Raw genomic sequence first — 22,222 nt, 5'->3', positions numbered from 1 at the left:
TTTTTACTTATGGAGACACTCAAAAGCGGAGACTGGAATGAGTTTACCCACGGCTCTGTCCCTGTGCTCAGTCTGTGTCTGGTGGGCAAAGGCCATACCCCATTCATCTTTGTTTCACCAATGCTAGGACTCTGTGTGGCATTCCATAAGTACAAAATAAAAGCTTGGAGAAGGAATAAATGATGGAATAAATATGATTATGACATATCCCAAAGGATTATAACTTAATGACAGGCTATTGAAAGAAAAGGTAGAGTCACAGCTAAATTCTACCACAGGTCAATAGAAATCAACTTTCTCATTTAAAGCAATGAAATGATGTTACTAGTCATAAGTAATGCTGGGAGGAAAGTCTATTTGCCTAACTTTTTAAGGTAAAAGACACTTTTAAGATATTCCCCTCTTATTTTGTATTAGATCTGGCTTGCCTTCTTCCTGAAAGGCTGCACGTAAATTGAACATTTGTAGATCAAATTGATTTAATTACTGTAGGAATCCTTGCTTTTTCGAGAAACACCACTACATAGCCTCTGGGAAAATGAAGACTGTTTCAATAAAATGAATAAAATGATCATTTTATGCTTCAGTAAAATGAAATCAGATCCCAATTTGTATCACACAGGGGCCCAGCAGGTTATAAAACTCTGCTCAAATGGTTTGACTTAAGAGGTTTTAATGAAAGGATCAGTTACAGAGGTGTGGATAGAGTTAAGGGAGCCCACAAGAGGCAAGGGCAGCAGGAAGTTGTTACTACCTCTGGGCCTTGGGGGCAAGAGGAAGAAAGTGATTTTGCAGAGTCCAGTCAGAGCTGAAATCAGGGCAAAGCAGCTGCCTGGCAAGAACTGAAGTCATGGAAAGGCTAAACCTACTGTGCTGAAACAAAGAAGAGAGGAAGAAATTTTTTTCTCTCTCTCTAGAGTCTCTCTCTCTCTAGAGCTCTCTGATCTTTTGCCAGTAACTTTCATTGAACAAACCCAACCAGAAAACAGAGCACAAGGAAGCCCAGGTGAGGTAGTCTGGATGGACTAGAAAGAAGGGAAAGGGGAGCGATGCTGGGAGTAACCTTCATGATTCATTCCTTTTCCATCTACTCAGCATCCATCTTGCCCCTCATTCAGAAGAAGAAACTCATACCCAACATCCCGGAGACCCAAAGTCCCATAAACCACTGTGTCATGCATGGTAAAGAAAAGTCAATACAGTCACACTTTCACTTGGAACCTCTATTGTAGCATACCCTTCACATGAGGCAGCAGAGAGCAGAGCCCCAAAAGAGAATTATAATGAATTGGGAAAGACATACATAACAGCAACAATCCAAACTTCAGTTGCTGGTCATGGGAAGAAAATCAGCAATTCCTACCACCTACTGCCATTCCACCTTCTCCCTCAGCACCTCAGCTGGCTGGAGTTTTATTACCTGATAGGATGAGTCATCTCTTCATTTCCTGAAGATCAGAGCCCTTAGGGACCCTGTACTGTACTGGCTGGATTATCACGGTTTACTAGTAACCATTATTATTGTATAAGGCAGCGCTAAGAAGTAACCCAGTGAATTTTCTGGGTTCTGGATATGGTTTCTCTTGCCTCCACTGGGTAGCGGTAACCTATTTCCATTGATAATTAGGTTCAATCACTTCAGTCAATACAGTGACCTTAAGTCTGCTTGTTAGTTTGGTGATAGCAGGAGCCTGAAATGGCTAGGGACAGTTTCAGCTTCAACTATAGTAGAACTATGTCTGTGCTCTCTGGTGGAAATCAGAACCTCCAAACCCACCAACCCAAGATTTCAGGGATGGGAAGCCAAAGTGCTCTAGGTGGGGCTAGTTAGGTGTGACAGTCTAAAAATGGGGTGGGGCTACTCCCACCTCCCCCCTTCTGAACATGGCAGAAACACTATATTTACTACATTCTGTAAGACAGGAGCCCTAAACTTGTAGAACATTACTCCCCAGCAGTCTTTAATTTTTTTTTTTTTTTATTTATGATAGTCACAGAGAGAGAGAGAGAGAGAGAGAGAGGCAGAGACACAGGCAGAGGGAGAAGCAGGCTCCATGCACCGGGAGCCCGACGTGGGATTTGATCCCGGGTCTCCAGGATCGCGCCCTGGGCCAAAGGCAGGCGCCAAACCATTGCACCACCCAGGGATCCCCCCAGCAGTCTTTAGAAGGTCATTCTACAGTTCTATCAAGCTTCTGAGTGGTGGGTTACACAGTCAAGTCAGCTACTTTTGCCAGCAAGCACCCAGTGCTCTACTTCATTTGTCATAACGTGAGCTCCTTGGTTTTTTTAGTGGTAGGATACTAAGACAATTGAGGTCCTTCCAGACTACACAATGGCAGCTGTGACAAAAACCAGTTGGCTGTGTCTCCAGTCCTGAGTCTCACTTACATGATAGAGGGATTTTCTTCCCAAAGTCTAGAAGTCAGGTTTCTCTGTCCTTATGCTCCCTGTTGCCCTCACATAAACTTTGGGAGGTAGAATCATTTCATGGAAAGAGTACAAGCTTTAGAGTTAAAAGACCTGGATTGAAATCCCAGCTCTGCCACTTGTGAGCTGTGTGATTCTAACTACGCAGTTTCCTTGTGAATAAACTAAGGATATTATACCTACCTTGTAGTGTTTGGGGGGTGAATCAAATAAGCTAATGTAGATAAAAGTCAGACACCCAAGAGGTATTCAATAAATGTTACTCTCTTCCTCCTGCCTTCAAGACAAATTCCACACCTGAAGCATCAATTTTAGAAATTGTAACAAAGTGTGTACCTTAGGGAATTTATAAGATATCACGAGTTGAACTTTCTCCGGGTTCAGCCTTGCTGCCCTGATGATGTTCATGCCATGGATTTATAAGAAAAATCTACAGCTCTGAGCTTTTCAATTCCTCATCTTTGACTTTCACACATGGACAGCTCAACATTCTTCTCTGTCTTCGTATTTCTAAATCTGCCAGTTTTGTGCAAGCCAAAATCCCCTGTCTGGGCTTGGGTCCAGTTTTCTCAGCAGATGATTTCTTTAGGTAAGTCCTAATACTTACAAATCATCCTCTCTGATCTAGTTCAACGGTTGGCCCGAGTGCACACATAAGCACATGAGACCACAGGGACTTGGAGGGGTGATGGGCAGAGGAGACAGTGTATTTGCATGTAACCCAGGCTCTGAGTGTTTCTCCTACATGGAGGTTCCACACTGTCACGACTACTGTTTGCAAGCAACAGAAATGACCCTGGCTCTTCTAAGCACAAAGAGTTTGTTGGAAGACTATAGGGGTCCATACAGTTAGCAAGAGGCTGAAGAAACAGGCATGGGAAACCAAGGCAAGAACAGAGACAGCAAGGATTATGGCAAACCTGCTACAGCAGGGGCCAAACTAGGTCAGCACCCTTCCAGTGACGCTGGCCCGGAATGCCCCCCAATGAGGAACCACCAAACCTCCTTCCATCACTTCTGTAGGAGAGTGTGTGTGATGTCACATGTCACATGCCTGGCCCTGACTGAACCACAGCAGGGAGAGAGAAGATCCGGTCCCTTTAGATACTAAATTTGGAAGTCAGCATTACCTCCCGCCAAGATACCTGAACCATCCCCCCACCCACCTAAGTCAGGGGGGTTGCAGGCAGTACAAACTGGATGGTAAAAAATATATACATAATAATATGTACATCAAAGAAATTTTCAGCACACATCCATTCACTTGTTCGTCTTAGGCAATTTCATTCTTTGTTTCTTTTTTTTTAAGATTTTATTTATTTTTCATGACATACACACAGAGAGAGGCAGAGACTGGCAGAGGGAGAAGCAGGCTCCCTGGGAGGAGCCTGATGCAGGACTCGATCCCAGGACCCCAGGATTATGATCTGAGCAGACGCTCAACCACTGAGCCACGCAGCCAAGCAGTCCCTCTGCTTCTTGTTTAAAAGAAAGTTTGTTATAACTTATTTGTAGTGAGAACAGCACTATATATATTCATAACATTTTTTAAGGCATTTGAAATGGAACATTTCATTTCATGGGACAGGACTGTGTGTTATAACTACTGGCAGGAAAAAAAAAACCATCTTATTCAAGATGGATCAGATAGTGGAGGACAAAAAGAGAAGATAACTGTTTGAATGTTGTTCTAAATGGAGTTCCTGCCTCTTCCCTGGACAGGCCTAGGCAATTCGAAAGGAGTCCCTCCTGCAACACAAGCAATCTCCCAAGGGCAGAGGCAACAGAATTCGTCCTGCTGATGGCCCTCAAACCAGTGCAAATGAGGTCTCGCTCAGAACAGTGAGACTTAGTCCTTAGCCTTCCACTCAATCGTTTGTTTCTTCTTCCACCTAAAGTAGAATCTGACTCTTGATGTTGAGGTCGTGAGTTCAAGCCCCACATTGAGTGTAGAGCTAAGAGAGAAAAGAAGGAAGGAAGGAAGGAAGGAAGGAAGGAAGGAAGGAAGGAAGGAAGGAAGGAAGGAAAGAAGGAAGGAAGGAAGGAAGGAAGAAGGAAGGAAGGAGAAAGAAAGAGAGAAAGAGAGAAAGAGAGAAAGAAAGAAAGAAAGAAAGAAAGAAAGAAAGAAGGAAGGAAGGAAGGAAGGAAGGAAGGAAGGAAGGGAAAGAAAGAAAGAAAGAAAGAAAGAAAGAAAGAAAGAAAGAAAGAAAGAAAGAAAGAAAGAAAGAAAGGAAAGGAAAGAAGGATCTGGAAAGCCCTCCTTGGCACTGCGCTTTCTTCATCCCTTGCATGGGATCAATCACCGAGTCCTGGGTGTTTGCCTCCTACAGGAGTCTCAAGTTTATCCCCTCCTCACCGGTGGCCCCAGCTACCACCCTCCTGGCTCTGACGCTCATCAGCTGCTGCCTGGAAATAGTGACACCTCCTGACCTGTCTCCTGTCCATGCAGTGTACTTCTTCCATCCGCCCCTATGCTCTCCCCCGCCCCTAGAGATATCTATTACAGCACAACCTCACAACCTACCTGAGTCATTCCGCTGTTTACAGCTCTCTGACACTCCCATCACTTCAGATAAAGCCCCACTTTCTACCAGACCACATGGAGCCCTCTGCAACCTGCCCCCACCCCCCTCCATCCCCAGCTCTCCTCACTCTCTGCTCACATTCTGTCCTTCAAGGTCCCCCAGGCTGTTCCACCCCTCCTATCACTGCTCCTGCTGTTTCCTCTACCTGGACGCTCTCTGCCCAACCCCCCCATCTTTCTCTCCATCTGCTTCATCCCTTCCTAATCATCCTTTAAGACCCAGCTCAGGAGCAACTCCTGGCAGCCTCACCTCATGGTTCCATTCATCCTCATGGGTGTCCCAACAAACACTGTGCCAATCCCTGTCACTGCACACCCCACATAATTTTAGGAATACATATTTGTATGTCTCTCTCTCCCTAGAGCCTATACTTTCCCTGAGAGTCAATGCTCTGTCTTTGTGTCCCTAAGCGGCTTTAGTAGAGCACCAGGAACATAGCAAAGGCACGATGTAGCCCTGTTGAGACAATGAATGAATGATACTCTTTCAGCCTGTAAAATGATCGAAACCAGAACTAAGGATAACCACTCCTTTTGCTTAGCTGACAGAGGAGAGAAAAAAAAAAATCTAATTTATGCCCCATCTCTTCAATAAATACAGAGTTTGAAGACGTTTAGCAAAAGCTATTATACAATACCATTTTTAGCAAAGCAGATGTTTAAAAGACTAAATTATTTCTTAAATTACTATCAACAGTAAACCCTGGTTGAAAATACTATGTCCCTTAAGGGACTGAATTTCTCAGGCTGTAGTCAGAATGGGAAAGAAGATGAACATTCTGTACTTATTTTTAAATTACATTCTTCTTCCTGAAATGAATGTACTGCTGTTTTAAAAAAAAAAAAAACTCACGGGCTCATTTTATTTTTATTTTTATTGAATCATCTGAGACAAACAGTAAAATGGTTTTCAGTTCATGGACCACAATTTCTAGGTTACAACTTAGCAATTCAGTTCCATACACACCGAGACCCCCTTGGCACTTTGATTCTTCGATATGTGCCAGGCATCAGGCATACAGCAGGGAGCGCAACACATCTATAGACTTTTGCTTTCTGTGGAAAAATGATGGCTAGAACAAACAGCCACCCAACAAGAAAGACAGGAGAGACTCGTGTTTTTCTATTTCCCAAACAAAATTTGCAATCATTAATGATGACCCCTTCGATCAACGATGCCCATAGAATCATATGGCCATCTTCACAATATGTGTGTATATAAATGGAAAACTGAACACCAAACAGGTTAAGTGACTGCTCCAGGATTTGACAATTCAATAATTAACTCATATGAGGAAACACTCCATATGACTCACAAACCACTTCTCCAATCACCAGGATTGACGAGTCAAAACATGCAGTGATTACAACACTGTCAACATGTAACAAGCCGCAGATCTACACTCAGTCTGAGGGTCAGGTAATTACAAGGCGCCAGATTTTTCAACTCTACTGTTCCTCTAGGATCCTAGCTGACTTTGAGGAGCAGCCTCTTTAGGGGATCCAGTTGTCCTTCTTGTACCCTTTGGAACGAACTCACCGATGACAAGTCCTAATAAAAGCTGATCACTGGAGTATATAAATCAGAGGATTTGAATTTTACTTCAAAATTTACATTTCTCATGGACATTGGTCAGTATAGCAAGATTAATGGAACATTCCAACCCTGTTGGTTTGGTCTCAGGGTGCCTAACTCCCAGGCCTGCTACTAACTAGCTCCGTGTTCAAGTGAGTCTCTCTTCCCAAAAAATGAAATCTTGCCATTTGCAAAGACATGGATGGAGCTAGAAGATATTATGCTAAGTGAAATAAGTCTCTCTTCTTAGGGACTTAGCCTTCTCAAGGGTAAAAGGAGGGAATTGGATTAGTTAACCTCTCGAAAAGTTTGTTCTGATTTTTAAGCAGACCTGTGAATAAATGTTAAGCATATTTGAGCCTTAGTCTCTTTATCTATAAAATGGGGATAAAAATACTTAACTTTGCAACATTAAATAAACATTAGCATTATCGCTAATAAGTGATAAACATTTACTTATCGCTGTAAGTAAACCTCAAGACACCATGTCTAGGTGAATTTCAGTCCAAGTTATTCTTGTATATGAGAAATCTCAGAACTAAAATGTGTTACCCAACCATTCAAGATACCATTTGAAAGGTTACAGATATGATGGCTTTAACCAATTTCAGGCACTGATATTGCATTTAAAGCTTGACATCCGTAACAAATTCAACATCCTCCTTCTAAAATGTGTTTTTATAAAAAGACACCAGAAGTCTGGGCTATTTGTGTAAAATGTTATGGTTTCATTCATTTCTCTATATTCTACAAAAGTTAGCAGCCTTGTCTCCAAATCCTATTTGCTACTTATTAAAAGAAAAAAAAGAAGGAATTTTCATTAAAATTGAACTGGGCTATGAAAGAAGGATTATAACAAAATGCCCTTGACCCTCTCTCAAAAACAGAATCAGGCCCACATTTGAGGAATGCCAAATGATTCTCATTAAAGTAATGAGAATATTTTCAGTGACATGTGTCTGACCAACTTTAATTTAGTTGGCAGGACTCATGGCAGCCAGAGACCCAAAAATAACACACAGCCAGCAGTTCCTGCTCAAACACACCTAACAGACGTATTTCACACTGTTTCAAGGGTACCCCACCCTAGACAGACAGGGTGTAGGGTCATATGCAAATTGTTGTGGCATTAAACACACGGTCCTATGACAACACTGACAGGTTGAAATTAATATCCCAAGTTCTTCTGGCTCCCCCTTCATAAAATTCGCTCTAACTCAGACAGGGTGAGCCAACAGATTTGGTTGATCCCAGCCCCTGCCCCACCCAACAAGCTAGTTATTTTTAACTTACAACTACTGCTGATAAGTTTTTTTTTTTTTAAATACTCTTTCAGAAAGAGAAACTATGAAAAAACAAAATACCATTGCATTTTAGTGAGAAGTAGTCCCTCAGCCAAAACTATAAACAAATGCCATTTTGGGATTAGAAGCTACAGAACACTTTGTATTTATCAGGTTTTCAATCCTTTCTACAAACAAATTCTCTAAGCAGCCTTATGGGGCAGTGGGCAGGCTAAGATCATGTTGGGCTTACCTTTGGAAATATAGTCTTCTGAACAGAATAAGGCCCATTTCCATGGTTCCGGTGCAATAAACAGTAACTAACAGTATGCAAGCTCTCATCTCATTGTATAATTTGCTCCAACATAGGCAGTTTTTCCCATATCTGGAGATTAGCTGAGTGAGCTATGCTCCATGCCCTCAAAACTTAAAATTTGGGGGGTAGACATGAACGTAAGCAAGTAAAAGACGGAGATGCAAATTTTGCCTAAAGGTAATAATATTCACTACCATTGGTGCTGGCACCTTTATAGGTGCTGTATACATATTATTTCAATAAATCCTCACAACACCCTTTGAGGTGGGTACTATCATTAGTCCCATTTCACCAATGAGAAAACTGTGACACACAGAGGTTAAGTAACTCGCCCAAGGTCTCACAGCTATTTAAGTGGGGAACTGTGATTTGAACCCAACCTGGCTCCAGCTAGGGTTGGAGATAGACCTGGGTACCAGCTTGGGTTTCATCACGTACTAGCTGGCTCATCTTCGACATGCTACCTAACTTTTCAGAACCTCAGCTTCCTAATCTATAAAATAGGGAATAACAATACCCAGCTCACAGGCTTTTGTGAGGGGTATTAAACAGGATGATATTTGCAAAGTGCTTGCCCCTTGGGTCTTCAGCATGGCTAGCAGCTGCCATGAGGGGAACATACCTTTAAACACTTAAAACATTTTTCCCCCCTAAGGTGATACCTTTTAACCTCTTTCCCTATGGAGGTACTACTTTTAATCTTCCACCACTTATGGAGGATTCAGCTCTGCAGGGCAGGATTTGGGGCTGCCGACCCATCCCCTTCCCTACTCTGCTATGTCTGAGGAGTAATAAGATGTCAATAGGTGAAGACATGGGAATAACAGCATCCCAGAGTAGTTGAACAACATTTTTTGAATTATTTATTGGTTGCCAGTCACGTAGCAAGCACCATAAATAGGTGCTGTATGACTAAAGCAATAAGACATAGCCCCAGCCACAAGGAGTTCACAGCCCCATAGGGGAGAAGCACACATTTTTAAAAAAATTAAATCCCCAGCATATAATGTGGACAATCTGCTACGTGAAGCTGTTCAGGAGAGGCAGAGGCTCTGTGTCCAGGCAAAGGAACTCACCATCATGGTTCTGGCATTATGTGCCCTGCTCAAATCATTAAGCCACACTGGTCCTCCCCAGTCTGTGCTTTGTGAAATTCTCAGAGCATCCTTCTGCCTCTAGATCTTCAGTATGAAGCCAAGACACAGATACTTTGTTTTTGTGGTTCTCAAAAGCTCTAAGATAAGGCCTCCAATCACAGGGATTTTGCAAAGTCAAACCAATATCTGTTATGAAGGTAATTGTTTGAGACATGGCCTAGCACGTTCTTTATCCTGAGGGGCTCAGCTCCGCTTTCTAGTAGAGACCATGTATTTGAAGAAATGTCAGGTTAGATTTTTAATGGTAGGGGAAATCTAAAGCAGTCACTGACACCTCAGAAGAAGGCTGGGTTAAGATATCATGGCCACTATGGAAAGAGCCCAGATGTCCATCGACAGATGAATGGATAAAGAAGATGTAGTGTATACACACAATGGAATATATATACTACTCGGCCATCAAAAATATGAAATCTTGCCATTTGCAACGATGTGGATGGAACCAGAGGGAGGAACCAGATGCTAAGAGAAATTAGTCAATCAGAGAAAGACAATTATCTATGCTCTCACTCATATGTGAAATTTAAGAAACAAAAACAGAGAATCATAGAGGAAGAGAGGAAAAAATAAAACAAAATGAAATCAGAGAGGGAGACAAACCATAAGAGACTCTTAATCATAGGAAACACACTGAGGGATGCTGGAGGGGAGGGGGGTAGGGGAGGGGGTAGCTGGGTGATGGGCATGAAGGACAGCATGTGATGTGATGAGCACTGGGTGTTACATAAGACTGATGAATCACTGACCTCTACCTCTGAAACCAGTAATACATTATATGTTAGCTAATTGAATTTACATAAAATTTTAAAAAATAAACTTAGAAAAAAGATAAGATATGATAACCACAACTTTTTATTTCTTTATTTCTTTTTTTTTTTTTTTTGAGAAGGAGGATAGAGCCAAGGGACTAGACACAAACACTGAGGCTTTCTGAGTTTAGTTCTTAGCACCCGCCCCCACTCTGCCTAAAAAGGTGATTTCCTACTTATTCTTGAATTTTAGAAGTTAAAAAAACTTTGACAAACTTTCAGCCACTCAACCCCTTTTAGCTACTGGCTGAGTAACAAAGGGCCACAACAATCTCAGTGGCATTCAACAATAAATATATATTTCTTGCTAATATATCTGTGAGGCAACTGGGGTGTCTCCTCCATGTGTCCCATACTGGGACAAAGGCTGGAGCAGTGTACCCAGTGTATACTCTTTTTTTTTCTAGATTTTATTTATTTATTCATGAGAGACACACACAGAGAGAGGCAGACACATAGGCAGAGGGAGAAGCAGGCTCCATCCAGGGAGCTCGATGTGGGACTCCATCCCAGGACCCTGGGATCACCCCCTGAGCCAAAGGCAGACGCTCAACTGCTGAGCCACCCAGGCATCCCCCCAGTGTATACTCTTGCCATGACATTCATAGAAACACAAGAGGACAAGACCAACCAGACAAGCACACACACCATTTCCTCTGCTCACTTCATATCCACCAGCAATCCCACTCACTGACCAAAGCAAGTCACATGGCCAAGTCCAATGTCAAGAATCAAAGAAGTAAAAAAAAAAAAAAAAAAAAAAAGATTCAAAGAAGTACATCTCACTAGGAGGCCATGGGTCATGTGGGTATATAACATTACCAAAGAGGAGGAAAGAATGAGAACCAGTAATCCCCCTTACAGCACTTTCTAAATAATCCTGAAAGGGAAGCATTAGAGGCTCTGGTTTTTTTGTTGTTGTTGTTGTTTTGTTTTGTTTTTGTTTTGTTTTTGTTTTGATAGCTCAAAAAACTGAGGCTCCAGAATTTAAATCATTCATCCAGGTCAGACAGCAGTATGACGCTCTAGCAGAATTAGAATTCAAATCTTCTGCCTTCTGTGCTTTCCAGAGTGATGTAGCTTGCTGACATGTAACTAGCAGGCATCTATAATAATCACATCCCTTAATTATGTCCCCTTGTGGATATCAGTTCTCTCCAACAAAGGCCAGACCCAACATTGTCCCATCTGTTAGCACGATCATAGTGTTTATCACTTGTTTAGGACCTTCTGCAGTGTTTTTACAAGCTATTTTTACTATTACCACACTAATAAATTATTTATGGTGGGAAACCTGAATCAGAAAACTCTGGCTACTTGAAAACAGACTTTATTAAAAACATCTCCTTCCCCCTCCAACATGCACCCTCCTAAGGCACACACAATTATTTTGCCTACTCTAAGCCTTAAAGACTGCAGAGTCTGTGGAACAGGAGACACTTGTAGATGGCTGCAGAGGAAAGAGTAGGGAGGGATCAAGTTCGAAACTAATTCTTGGGCTTGGGGTTTTAACTGGCAGCGATTGCATCGTGCAACCTAATCACCCAACAGATCAGAGTATGAAGCATCATAACTAGAAGTCATGAAGGGCAAGATGCTACCCCGATGCCAGCAGCCCCCACATCCATTCACCCATTCGTACAACGAGTAGTTTATTGAAGGTCTGCTTTGGGCCTGGCGAGGTGCTGGGACGCCCCTTGAACAAGACCGACCAGCCCTGAAGGAGTTTACACTGTGCGGAGAGGGACGGAGGGGGATGGATTGTTACAAACAAAAAAAGTGACAGTGAACAGGGTAATTTCGGATTGTACTAAGGGTTGTGAAGAAGCTAGCCCTGCCACCCTGGGTAAATCAGCGGTCTAAGCCCTTCTGGGTCTCCGCGCTCGTCGGGGAAGCCGCGCACCCCCGCACCGGCCGCTCCCGGCTGCAGCGACGCTCGGGTTAGGGAGCAAGTGCGTGAGGCTCTGGGCACCTGCGCCCCGGCAGGGCCTGCGCCCCAAACTTCCTTTAGAGCCCCCAGCGCGCGGGCCGAGGGCCTTTCGGGGCCCCTCTCCCTTACCGCTCACCTAAACCAGACCAAGATCGTGGCCGGCAGTTCCCGGAGAGGCGTTGACAGCCCCGAGGATGCCGAGCAGCCGGGAAGGAGAGGAGGGTGCGGCGGTTCCTCAAAACAGAAGCCCAGCCCCGGCGCTGGGGCGCGGCGGCACCTGGAAGGGGCTGCGGACCGCTGTGTCGGGGCGGGGGGGACCCCAGACGTCGGCGCTGCGCCCGCAGGGTGCGAGGGGGAGAGGCGGGGGGAAGGGAGGGGAGGGGGGAGGGGGAGGGGCCCCATCCCCGCTCCCACCCCGCGGGCACAGAGCCGCCCGGCCTCCCGGTCCTTCTCCTTCCTTTGCCAGCCTCGGACACGCGCCTGGCAGCGGACTCGGCAACGACAGTTTGGGAGCTGGGGGCGCTATGCACCCCACCCCCGCCGCCTCGCAGAGCCGGGTTGAGGCGCGGAGCGAGGCCAGGAGGCTGCCGGCCCCCTCCCCCCGCTTCCCTCCCCCGCTCGCGATGGGCGGCTCGGGCTGCGGGGCTCCCTGTGACACCTCGGCTGGGGGTGGGGGTGGGGTGGGGGTGGGGGGCGCGATCCCTCCCCTCCTGCCCCCCCCCCCGGGTCGCGAAGGGCGGCTCGGGCGGCGGGGCTCCCTGTGACACCTCGGCTGGGGGTGGGGGTGGGGTGGGGGTGGGGGGCGCGATCCCTCCCCTCCTGCCCCCCCCCCCGGGTCGCGAAGGGCGGCTCGGGCTGCGGGGCTCCCTGTGACACCTCGGCTGGGGGTGGGGGGTGCGATCCCTCGTCCCTCCCCCTCCGCCCGGGAGCGCCCCAGACGCCGCTGGGGCCTCGCTCCTGCACCTCGCCAGCCCCCGAGCCGCGGGCGGACGGGCCCGGTTCTCCGGCGGCGGCAGCTGCGCCCTGGGGGCGGGGGCGGGGGCGGGGGGCGGGGGGCGGCGGGAGCCCCGGCCGCTCAGCGCCGCTTCAAGTTTCCACCGGCGCGCGGTTGTGCAACAGCCCGGGGAGCGGGAGCCGCGGGCGCCTCGGAAAACAAGCCGAGCCCATAAACAAAGCCACGTGGGCTCGCGCGGGGGGGCCGGGCTGCGAGCAGGCGGCTCTTCCGGCAACAAAGGGCCGGGGCCCGCGGCCCGGGATAAATAGCGCGGCCGCCACCGCGGCGCAGCACTCCGGCCAGCCCCGCGCCCCGCGCCCCGACCTCGCAGCGCCCCGACCTCGCAGCGCCCCGACCCCGCAGCGCCCCGGCCCCGCAGCGCCCCGGCTCCGCAGCGCCCCGACCTCGCAGCGCCCAGACCCCGCAGCGCCCCGGCCCCGCAGCGCCCCGGCCCCGCAGCGCCCAGACTCCGCAGCGCCCCGGCCCCGCGCCCCGACCTCGCAGCGCCCAGACCCCGCAGCGCCCCGGCCCCGCAGCGCCCCGCGGCCGGCCCCCAGCCCCCGCCCCGAGGCGGCCCAGCCGCGCGGCCCCTCCGCCCGCCCGCCCGGCCGGTCCCGTGGCCTCGGTGCCATGCCGTTCCTCGGGCAGGACTGGCGGTCCCCCGGGCAGAGCTGGGTGAAGACGGCCGACGGCTGGAAGCGCTTCCTGGACGAGAAGAGCGGCGGCTTCGTGAGCGACCTCGGCAGGTGAGTGCATCCGCCACCGACCCCCAGACGGAGCCGGGCTGGTGGGGGGCGCGGGGGGCGGCGGGACTGCACCAGGATGAGGAGGGGGCCCCGGGCCGAGAGGTGGGGTGCGGGGTGCACGGGCGGGGTGCAGTTGACCGGGTTTCTGCAGAGGTCACCAGAGCCGGGGATTCGGGGAATTTGGTTTCTCCTGTTCAAGGTCAGCGACTCCCAGCGGGCACAACCCGCGTCGCTCGGAGCATCCGACGACCAGCGCGGATCTTGTCCGCAAACGTCCGACCTTAAGCGCACAAGTTCGGGGGCCCCCGCCTTGGGGGCGCGGGCGAGTGGGTGCGCGCCTGGGGCGGCGGGGCTCGGGCACCCCAGCGCGTGGGCACAGCGGGCGACGCGGGACCCGGGGCCAGCGCCTCCAGGCTCTCCCCACGCACGGGCGACCGCGGAGGGGGCGGCCGGGCGGTCCCCGGGGCACCCGCGCTTGCGGGGCGGGCTTGCGGGATCTGGGTACCGACTCGGGGTGCCGCGCGGCGGGGAGGGAAGGGAGGCGGCACCGCAACCCTCAAGCTGCTGCTGCGGGAAGGAGAAGCGTTTGCACCTGTTTCCCCGGCGGCCCTTTCGGTCGGAGTCCGGGCCGAAATAAATTCCAGGGATGCGCATCAACTGCAAAAAGCCCGCTTGGCCCACGGGAGGTCCCACCTGAGCTCCGTCAGTCTGGTGGAAAAATCCGAGTTCCGCTCGATCCGGGGCTCCGCTTGGTTAGGAACACCCGACTGCTCGCTGTCTAGTAAGTTCACTGGTGTGGAATCGGTCAGTCCCGGGTCCCAACAGCCGACTTCCAGACCCCTGCCATGTGGCACAGGTGAGAAGAGCAATGACAGTGGGCCCAGGGGAGATCAGTGCAGCCCAGTCATCCGTGGGTGCCTTTTTGTGAAGCCTTTGGTCAAAACCACTGGCGACCAGAGCCCTTAAATTGATTTCGGTGATGTCTGTGACTGGACCAGGCTTGTGCTTATTGAGATTTACCAGTGATTTTTTTTTTTTTTTTTGGATGAGCCCCTGGCACTCAATTTTATGGAAATTATCAAGAAAGTATGGTTATTTTGATAGCTTGACCTCCAGCCCCCCCCACCAGCTGTCTGTGATTTGTAAAGCATTAAACTCCTTTAGTCTTCCAATGAAAAAACAAACAACAACAAACCTAAAAGGATTTAATCCTGAGGGGGGGGTTCTGTCAGGAAAAATGAGAGCATATATAACTCTTATGTGAAAGATACTTCGAGGCAGTGCCTGTGGAGTTTGGGGAGCAAATGAGGAATCTTATTTATGGAAAATCAGATAACTTACTTATAGAAAAATGACCAACTGCTGTCACTAGACTCTTCCCTTTTAGGGATGCAAATTACCAATTCTGCCTAAATTTTTCTCCTTAGACTAGAAGCTTCCTTCCAGCCTCCTCTTTCCTAAGGAATGACAATCTGAGAGTTTGGTACTGTATTTCTGTGCAACAGTTCAGATGCTTTCTGCAGAGATACAGCAATGATCTGCTGAATGGTGTCACAGTGGCTCACCCAAATATAATTATAGGATGCTATTCAGTAGGATACAGACCACTGGGCTCTGAAGGAGAGGATTCAAAATACAGAGCCTCTGGTTCAAATAAATATTCACACTGTATCTACTCCAGGAGATAACCCGGTATCACTCCCCTTGAGAAGCGAATAGTGGTGCCTCTCTTGCTATAGTATAGGAGACCTGAAGATGGTTTTAACTTACTGTAAAAGTTTAACCTAGGCTGGGGTCCGGTAGCTTCACACCCCTCTATTCCCTTCATGAGCCTCCTTTCTTTCCTCCCATTTCCTGCCTTCTGAGCCAGAGCTGTGGCACTGCCACCTTATCACAAATGGTGATCAATATAGTGACCACCTGTGGTTTTGGAATGAGTCAGAGTTTAGGAATCATTTGGTAGCTCCTAGCAAAGCAGCTGGCTGTTTGTTTGTGGAGTTTTTTTTTTTTTCCTCCACCAATTGTAAACAATCCCTTCCCTACTTAGCATGAGAAGTCTGCCAACTTCTTAAAAGCAGTTGGCCTTCTGAGACCTAGGTTTGTAGTCTCAAATATCCCCACTGTTTTTAGCCTTGGTGATGTTTCTCTGTGATGTAAGGTTTGGGCTGAAGGCCCAACTGCACAGGTGAAGTTGAATGCCTCTCCTGTTAGGAGAAAACAAAAGGCAGACCCTTTCAAAAGAGGAAGGAATGAGTAATGAAACAGAGGACTACAGAGGCATGGTACTCTTCTCTAATCCCATGTACCATTCTGTCAGTGTCTGAGCAAGAGTGGGGGAATGAAGGGTGCCTTTGGTGTGTTCCAAACTGGGAACAGTGTTTAGTGTTGACCACAGCATGTCTGCACAGCACACCTTCTCTGGACTCTGCTGAGACCAGACCACTGTCTCTGTCTCCCTCCAACAGCAGAATGGTGCAAAGCCCATCCCAGCTACATGCTGGGATGCTACAAGCCTACATGCCTGAACAGAGATCATGGCAGAATGTAGGATGCGCTTAAAGCAGTACCCCTTGTTAAAAGGTGGAAACAGCATAAGACGGAAGACAAATTTAAATTTGGTGGGCAGATGAAAAATTCGAGGAAAGAGCTTGGTGTGAATTTGGGGTAGTCCAAGGATGCTTCAAGGATGCGGTGGAGGAGACACCTCCAAGCCCCTATCACCAACAGCCCCTCTGCCTCACCCACCCCCAGGATGAATAATCCCAGTGATGTGAGCCTCAGGCCACTCTTCCCCAAATCTACAGTTCTGCAGTTGGAATCTCCAGTGTTGCTTTCCAGTATAGCTGAGGCTGAACCAGGAAGCAGGAAGTTTACCTGAGTACCCTAGATGAGTAGTACAGGAGATAAAAATAATAGTTCAGATTTTTTATGAGTGTATACCATGTGCAAGGAAGCCACATGAGCTTCATATATGAGGTTGATGGTTTTACCAGAACAATCCGGGCACTAGCCCAGGGAGTTTGACAATTTGGCCATGTATTGGAGCAAATTAGCACAGAAATCTCACTGGCCTTACTCTACAACTAAGCCCTTTAGAGCAGGCCACAGCTTTCTTAAATGACCTGTTATTGCAAACAAAATGAGAAATAGGTCTCTCTTTCTCCCTTCCATCCTTTTTATCTCCTCTGCCCAAATGGTCTTAATTCTGAAATCTTTCTACCTTTTCTAAAGTTGTTTCAGTATCTTGGTATGTGCATGTTGATAGATAGAATAGGGCTGGGAGAGGTCTTTTCTCTTATTCTAGGCCTGCGCCTTTATAAATCAAGATTAGTCAAAATTGACCATGAAATAGCAACTGTAGTGGCTATTATCAAATTTAATGAAGAAATGGAGCCTTTAAGAAAAATTAAATGCCATGGTTCCTAAATGGTGGTGGCTTTTCTTGTTAAAATTTTCAGTTGTGATTTTCAGTCAGCTTTGCATTTCCTTGAAATGGACATAACTGAACTCTCAAAATAGCCTCTAACTGAATATATTCTTGCTTGGCAGAAAGCATATACGCTGGCAACACAAATCTTACAGTCCTTGCTTCCAGGCCCTACCTCTGGAGGCCACAACCTAATCACCAAGAGAAAAGTGCAGGTTTTGTCTTTGGTTGAGGCTTTTCTACATTCTTCAGTCAAAGAACATCATCAGTGATGTCAAATTCTTCTTAAGCTACCTGGAAATGAGTCACTTGGGCTTAAGGCAGATTATTGTCATTTCTATAAGGAAGGCAGGTACTCAGATTCCTTTGAGTAATGTTCTCAATTAGAAGAGAGTAAGATAAACTGTAAATCTTTAAGATTTCTGGGGAATGGCCACGATCTATGGCCCAGCCTCCGAAAACTTTCCGCTGAATCTCAAATGTGTGATTAAAGAGAATAAGACTGCTTCACTTTATGGCTCTCTGCTGGTGGAATTTGGACTCTAGGCCTTCGTTCATGGTGCCAGGAGTGTGTTTTCTTTAAAAATGAGCCTTCATGTGGCCTTTTTACATGCAAAAGGTCCTAACCTTGCTTTCTAAAGCTGTCTTTAGCCTTGGTGTATCATGGACCAGTCAAGTGCCCTTCCATCTTTTTCTGTTCTCAACTTTGATTAAAATTTCTTGTTGGCTCTAAGGACTCAGAGTTCATCTCTCCCTTAGTACTGTCCGGCTTTCCTGCTGACCTGGGAGCAGATAACGGGCTGGTCAGCGGTTCTGTACACGATAGTGGTACAAGTAGACAAGCACATGCTCCTGGGTGATACGAAGCCTGGCCCAAACATTCACCCTTGGCTTACTTAAGAAACTGTCTCTAAGAGAGAGCCTTTCTGCAGTAATCTCTGTGAAACCTAAAAATATCCTGTTTCCCCCAAATGATTAGATGAAGGCTATAGATACTAGGAAACTCAATAAATGGTATTAAATATGGTCTTGTTAGGGCAGATTAACAAATGATTATCCATCCAGCTCATCCCTGTGGGCCCAGAAACACTGAGTATATTGTTGGTAATGTCTTGTATAAGCATTTAGGTAGCAGGATACTTATTGAAGTGCTGTTTGAGAGACTCGTGCAACAACCAGATACTGGAAATTGTTGTAAACCCTGTTTTCTCTTTTACCATTTACATAATGTCCGTGGCATGGAGAAGTGCAGGTGTATCCCATATTACCAAACAGATGTATGTCAGAAAGAGATACAAAGCAAATCACATTTTAAATTCAGTGGAGGAACCCCAAAAATTAAAGGACTCTGATATATTGGTGATATAAGAAAAAGCCCCTAATGTACGTTTTACCAGTGGGCATTATAAATCCTGCCTTGCACATCCAGACCCATGGGGTTTGGGGAATCTGCTCACTATACCTCAATATATCTCCAGCATCTCTTCTATGGAAGCACTTCAGAGATTTGCTTTAAAGTCACGTGGTGGAATAGGATAGAATCAGTCCCCTGAAATGATAGTTCAGCCTATCTGAACTATCAGAACGGAAATATGCACTTGACCCAAGCTGAACCCGGGAACCCTGCAGTGACCTGTGAATTGGGCAGTTCTCTTTTCGGCTGTTCTAAATGTACAAACTGTGAATCCAGCCAGTGTCATTTAGGAAGAAGGGTCTTCACCTCGCAGCATGACACTTAGTGTTAGTCACGGAATTCTATAAAACCTAAACAATTAGCACTGTGCATTAAACATCCCTTAGAAATAGTGTGTAAGTCAGATTTTGGCAAATATCCTATTTTAAAGGCATGATAGAAGCATGCTAGTTAAAAGCACCTCGGGTACGCTTTAAATGGGTGGATTGTATGGTATGTGAATTATATCTCCATAAAGCTGGGGGTTATTTTAGAAAACAGCTTAGGGTGGATGCTTTTGCAAAATGAAGGCATTGTGTACTATAGTGATACCAGTAACCATCCCTCTCCCTCCCCCTGCAGTCATCATTTTTGCTTAAAGTAATATTGTAGTGCCCAGCATTGCCCCGAGTTAAAACGGTGCAGAGCTGTGTGTCAAACACAATGGCAGGCACTGTTGGGATTTCAAAAGACGCAGAAGCCCCCATCCCTGCCTTCCACAGAGATGTGATAATATCTCATCCCCAAAGAGGGAGGCCTGTGCCCGAATAGACTTCGTTTCAGGGGGGTTTAAGAAACTAAATGTACAATTTAGAGGGGTTTTGTTTGTGAAAATGTATGTTTGTGTTTTATAACCCAGTAAGTTATTTATAGAAACCACTCTGATTAAAGTATAGCTGTCACAGCTCATCCCCTCTTCTGTTATCCCTAGTTACTGCAACAAGGAAGTATACAACAAGGAGAATCTTTTCAACAGCCTGAACTATGACGTTGCAGCCAAGAAGAGAAAGAAGGACATGCTGAATAGCAAAACCAAAACTCAGTGTAAGCCATTTGTTTTTGAACTTAGAAGAAAGCTGCTTGAGGATCGTTAGGATTGGTTCTTTGAGGGGGAAAAAGAAAAATCCGACCTCGAATGTTAGACATCTGCTTTAATGTTTACTGTGTCATTGACAGAGGTTACTGGGCTCTTTGCACTCAGAGGACTGGCTGTGCATTTTACAAGCAAGATTAACGCGTTCTTTATGGTCTTGTTTATAAGTCAGTTGGTAGTTGGGGTGTTTTTCTTCTGCTTGTCACTTGTATTTGATGTAGTTAATTTAGTTATTATCCAGTGATATGGTCAGCTGAATCAGTGCCAGCATGTGCTTTTATTTGGCACTGGGCTTTGAGGCTTTGGAAATAGATTTGTTTCTCCCTCTTTCCTTGTGTAAATACTATTACATCTCTAGATGCCGAATGTAAGAGTATCAAGTTCTATTAATAAGCAGGAATTACAGATCTTTAGTTTAATCTACCTGTACAACATGATTTCTTCCTGTTATCTGCTTTATTTCTATTTTTTATGGCCTTGTAGTAGTTATAGGCTTGGCATTTAAAACAAACTTCTATTTGGGTATTTGATTTTTTTTTTTTCAATTTGGAGCTTTGGTCTACTAAATCTGATGATCAAAGACTTGGAGCACTTCAGACCAAGTAAGCTATAACTCCAGTATGTATGTATACACTGCAGAAATTAGGCATTTGCATCTCTTAGATTGTCAATAGAGTCTTTGTCTGTTTTGTCAAAACATTTTACACTTTGTTTTTTTGTTTTTTTTTTTTTTTTTTACACTTTGAAATACATGAAAAAGAAGCAAGTTTAAAAATCGGAGCATGTTGCACATTTTAAAGCTGTGGGGGGATTTGTTTTAAATTTTTATTTATTTTTTTGCCTGTGTAGATTTCCACCAAGAAAAATGGATCTATGTTCACAAAGGAAGTACTAAAGAGGTAAGCATCCATCTGTTTATTAAAGAATATCTCTTAGCTTTATGCCTCTCCCAACAGGGTAGGGAGGAAAATTAGGCAAGAATATTATTTCAAATCGTGGCTGTCATCTTGGGTGCTGGTGGTGATGGCAAGCAGCCACCACCTACCCAACCATCAGAATTTAGGGCTACAGAGTGAGTGATAAGCAAAAGTCACTAAGTGAACTCCCTAGTCATTCGGTGAGATTCTGTATGTAAAAGAGCTTTATAAAGATTAATATGCCCATCTCAGATGTATTATTGTAAAGCACTGACCCCTCCCCCTGAACAGTGCCTCTCTTTGATTCTGAGATAGCTTCAGACTCCAACTTTGTGAAGTTTTAGCCCTAGAAGAGCTAATCCCTAAATACTGCAGAAGTTTCAGTGCCTGCACAGGGGACAAGACACTGTAATTAGTACATTTGCGTGGCACTTCATAAAACCTTTTTACATACATTCTCTCTCTACACAGGCATCTGCTCAGAGAGCTGGGATACAAAGCAGTATGGTAGAGGCTAGAATTTCTCTGTCAGGGACCTTGATGAATATGTACATCCCTATGTGGGTTGTGGCCCTGCGGGGGTCAAGGACATACCCAGGACTACCCAGATACTTGGAGTTGGGACAGAATCAGGACTCTCTGCTCCCAGTTCCTCGTGTGTTCATGGGTAAAGGATCAAAACTTCTTTTTGCTTCCTCATGAAGCCTTATAAATGCTTCTGATGATCACAACGAGAAAAGCACTAAAGATACGAGGCAAGGTGGCAGGCACAGTTGACACAAGGAAGTCTAATTCTCCTCCCATAGTACATCCCAACTCCTGACCTTTCCTTTTTTTTTTTTTTTCTTAAAATTTTTATTTATTTATGATAGTCACACACACAGAGAGAGAGAGAGAGAGAGAGAGAGAGAGAGAGAGAGGCAGAGACACAGGCAGAGGAAGAAGCAGGCTCCATGCACCGGGAGCCTGATGTGGGATTCGATCCCGGGTCTCCAGGATCGCGCCCTGGGCCAAAGGCAGGCGCCAAACCGCTGTGCCACCCAGGGATCCCCTCCTGACCTTTCCTTGATCAGCAACTACTTATGATTTCCCCATTCAAGTTTGTACAAGGGCTCAAGTGGTACAAATCATGAAGAGGGGTGTTTAACATGTGAGTCACTGACTAGAGCAGCTGCTGTCTACACTGCGCATCTTTGTGGCTCGCAGGGGGTTCCCAGAAAGTGCTTATCATGGCACAGGAAAGCAACAGATGGCCACAGGTTCCCTATGACAGCCATCCAGTCTTGTCAGTAGAGTCCAGGTGGATTGTTCTGGAGAATGACCTCTGCACCCCCTGTTTTCATGTCCAGCGCCATGGATATTGCACTTTGGGGGAAGCCTTCAACAGGCTGGACTTCTCAACTGCCATTCTGGATTCCAGGAGATTTAACTACGTTGTGCGGGTAAGTTTCTGTAGGTTACCAGAGTCTCAGCTGAATTGTCTTTCAGGTTGTCTTGAGGTAGTTTC

General features: G+C 46.3%; 2 protein-coding genes across 3 annotated transcripts in view; one reads left to right on the top strand and one right to left on the bottom strand.

The window, feature by feature from the left end:
- NTAQ1 (N-terminal glutamine amidase 1) overlaps positions 1–22,222 on the bottom strand; it is a 226,642-nt gene that overhangs the window by 78,974 nt on the left and 125,446 nt on the right. The window lies entirely within an intron of this gene.
- FBXO32 (F-box protein 32) overlaps positions 13,666–22,222 on the top strand; it is a 33,757-nt gene continuing 25,200 nt past the window's right edge. Inside the window, exons 1-4 of the mRNA XM_077847118.1 lie at positions 13,666–13,825; positions 19,637–19,749; positions 20,648–20,697; positions 22,065–22,157. Coding sequence (XP_077703244.1) covers positions 13,710–13,825; positions 19,637–19,749; positions 20,648–20,697; positions 22,065–22,157 — 372 coding nt within the window. The 5' untranslated portion in view covers positions 13,666–13,709. The remainder of the gene's footprint in view (positions 13,826–19,636; positions 19,750–20,647; positions 20,698–22,064; positions 22,158–22,222) is intronic.

The sequence above is a fragment of the Canis aureus genome, chromosome 14, assembly GCF_053574225.1.
Source record: "Canis aureus isolate CA01 chromosome 14, VMU_Caureus_v.1.0, whole genome shotgun sequence".
In the NCBI taxonomy this organism is placed as follows: Eukaryota; Metazoa; Chordata; class Mammalia; order Carnivora; family Canidae; genus Canis; species Canis aureus.
The sequence above is the reverse complement of the archived record's forward strand: the minus strand, read 5'-3'. Positions and strand labels throughout refer to the sequence as shown.